Source organism: Alexandromys fortis, unplaced genomic scaffold (assembly GCF_014885135.2).
Source record: "Alexandromys fortis isolate MF-2015 unplaced genomic scaffold, M_Fortis_MF-2015_v1.1 scaffold_423, whole genome shotgun sequence".
Lineage (NCBI taxonomy): Eukaryota > Metazoa > Chordata > Mammalia > Rodentia > Cricetidae > Alexandromys > Alexandromys fortis.
This window is the reverse complement of record NW_026068293.1, coordinates 98,098-100,506: the sequence shown is the minus strand read 5'-3', so window position 1 is coordinate 100,506 and position 2,409 is coordinate 98,098. Positions and strand designations below refer to the sequence as shown.

The following is a 2,409-nucleotide window of genomic DNA, read 5'->3' as shown; positions in this document are numbered from 1 at the left end:
TTTTTTTTGTCTTTTCCATTTCTTTGAGGGAATTTCTCATTTCCTTTATAAGAGTTTCAAATATTCTCCTGAAGTAATTTTTTAGGTCATTTTCTTCTGCTTCATCTGTATTTGGTTGTTCAAGTCTTGCTGTTGTTGGGTCATTAGGTTTTACTGGTGTTGTGTTGCTCTTTGTGGTGTTGCGTGTATTCTTACCTTTTCTATTCGTCTTTTCCTCTAATAGGTATGTTTGGGGCTGTCAGTGATTCTGTTGATTAATCTTCTATGTGCCAGTGAATCCAAGGCTCAGATGGTTGATCCTCATGGTGCAGTCAGTGTCACAGTTCTAGTTACCCCATTAGTCACCCCGTGTTCTTGGAGGTCTCTCAATGCTCCCAGGCTTTGCTCCACTCCCTTGGAGTTTGCTGTCTCAGGCCTGCTCTAGCCTAGGTTGTCTCCTTTGACCTGTTTCTGTAAATCCTGGTCTGGATCCACTCCTGCAGAGGTCCCTGGCTTGGAGTCGGTCCTGCAAAGGTCTCTGGCTCCCGTTGGAGTTCCCAGGCTTGGGTGTGCCTGGACCCGCAGAGGATCTGGCTCAGGCTTACTCCCTAAGATGTCCCAGGCTCACTCCTGGACCTGCAGAGTTCTCTGGTTCTTGCCTACTCCATTGGAGGTCCCAGATTCATGCCCAGATAGGCAGAGGTCCTGGCTCAGGCCTAGTTCCTCAGAAGTCCTAGACTCCACCCAGGCCCACAGGGGTCCTGGCTTAGGTCTACTCTCTTGAAGGTCCCAGATTTACATCTAGGCCCTCAGTAGTCTTTGGCTTTGGCTAACTCTCTCAGCGGTTGCTCCCTGTCCACTCTCTGCTTTTCTGTCGCTTCTGGGAGTCTGAACTTAGGTCCTCAACTTTGCACAGCAGGTACTTATCCACTGGGCCACCTTGGCTGGATTGAGGGATGCACCTCTGGGTGAGTGCATTTCCAGAGGGTTCTGACCTAATCAGTAAATTATTCCATTGATACATTCACAATCTAGGTGGACTCCTGTGGGGGAGTGATAAGGACCACGTTGGAGAAAGTGGGGGTATGCCTTTAAATGGTATGTCTTGACTCTGGCCTCTTCCTGTTCCCTGCTTTCTGGTTACATGAGTGGACCAGCCTCCTCTGCCACAATCCCACTGTCACCATGGCTTCTGGCTGGCCTGGGGCCTAAAGTGATAGGGTCAAGAGACCATCACTGACACCTCAGGTTCCAGGAGCCAAATCGAACCTTTTGCCCTTTCTTTCTCTCAGGTATTTGTTGGAGCAACAAAAGACTTGACTGGTGCAGCCCTTCTGGGGAGGGGGTCACCTGCTGTGATGTCAGAGCTGATGCAGCCCTTCTGGGGGTTGGGGTCACCTGCTGTGATGTCAGAGCTGATGCAGCCCTTCTGGGGTGGGGGTCACCTGCTGTGATGTTAGAGCTGATGCAGCCCTTCTGGGGTGTGGGTCACCTGCTGTGATGTACGTACTAGCAACCATCACTGGGGAAGAGGTTTTACAATGTGTCCTTTGCTGTCCCGTATCCACCACCCCCATTCCCTTCCTCACAAGTGCTGACTTAGGTGGAGAAAAGAAACGCCTGGGCCAACAGGGCCCAGCACCTTGGGGAAGTACTAGCTCTCGGAACTGTGCCAAGCCTATAGACTCACCCCAGTCCCCCAGCCAACGGAGGATCTCATACAGGTGTTTCTCTTTAGCCTTGGCGTCTTTGGAGAAGGAGGCAATTTTTTCCAGCAAGATGAATCTCTTCTTGCCTTTTTGCTCTGGTTGGTGAGGTTTTGCCTTTTCTTTTAAGTCATATCCCAGCTCTTCCTGGAAACGATTGATGGCACAATTGACATTGTCCAGGATGTCTGAGAGCTGGGTGGAAATATCCTGTATGGGGGGGGGGCAGATGGCAGAGGTTAGGAGGTCAGATCCTGGGGTCAGCTGTCCATGTTTTAGCAGCATGGTCCCAGACAAGTTGCTAAACTCTAGATCACTGGCAAAGTTGAGCTCAGTATAGCACTAATGTCACAGGCTTTAGGAGTAAGGCACGAACCGGTGCTGTATGTAGAACCGTGCCTAGAACACGGAGAGAACATCAGCTCTCATCATCTTAATTTTTAAGCTCAGTGACACTAAAGGCCCATAGTGAACTTGATGGAGGTGGGTCTTGTAATAATAAAGAAACTGCCTCGGCCCTCATAGGACAGAAAATTAGGTAGGCGGAGTAGACAGAAGAGAATGCTGGGAAAAAGAAGCTGAGTGAGGAGTCGCCATGATTCTCCCGCACCAGACAGACGCAGGTTAAGATCCTCCCTGGTAAGCCAGCTCGTGGGCTGCACAGAATATTAGAAATGGGTTAGAACAATATGTAAGAGCTAGCCAATAAGAAGCTGGAACTAGC

General features: G+C 49.8%; 1 protein-coding gene across 1 annotated transcript in view; it reads right to left on the bottom strand.

The window, feature by feature from the left end:
• Positions 1-2,409, bottom strand: part of Fam186b (family with sequence similarity 186 member B) — a 26,385-nt gene that overhangs the window by 20,405 nt on the left and 3,571 nt on the right. The window contains exon 2 of the mRNA XM_050132430.1: positions 1,670-1,895. Within this exon, the coding sequence (XP_049988387.1) occupies positions 1,670-1,895 (226 nt within the window). The remainder of the gene's footprint in view (positions 1-1,669; positions 1,896-2,409) is intronic.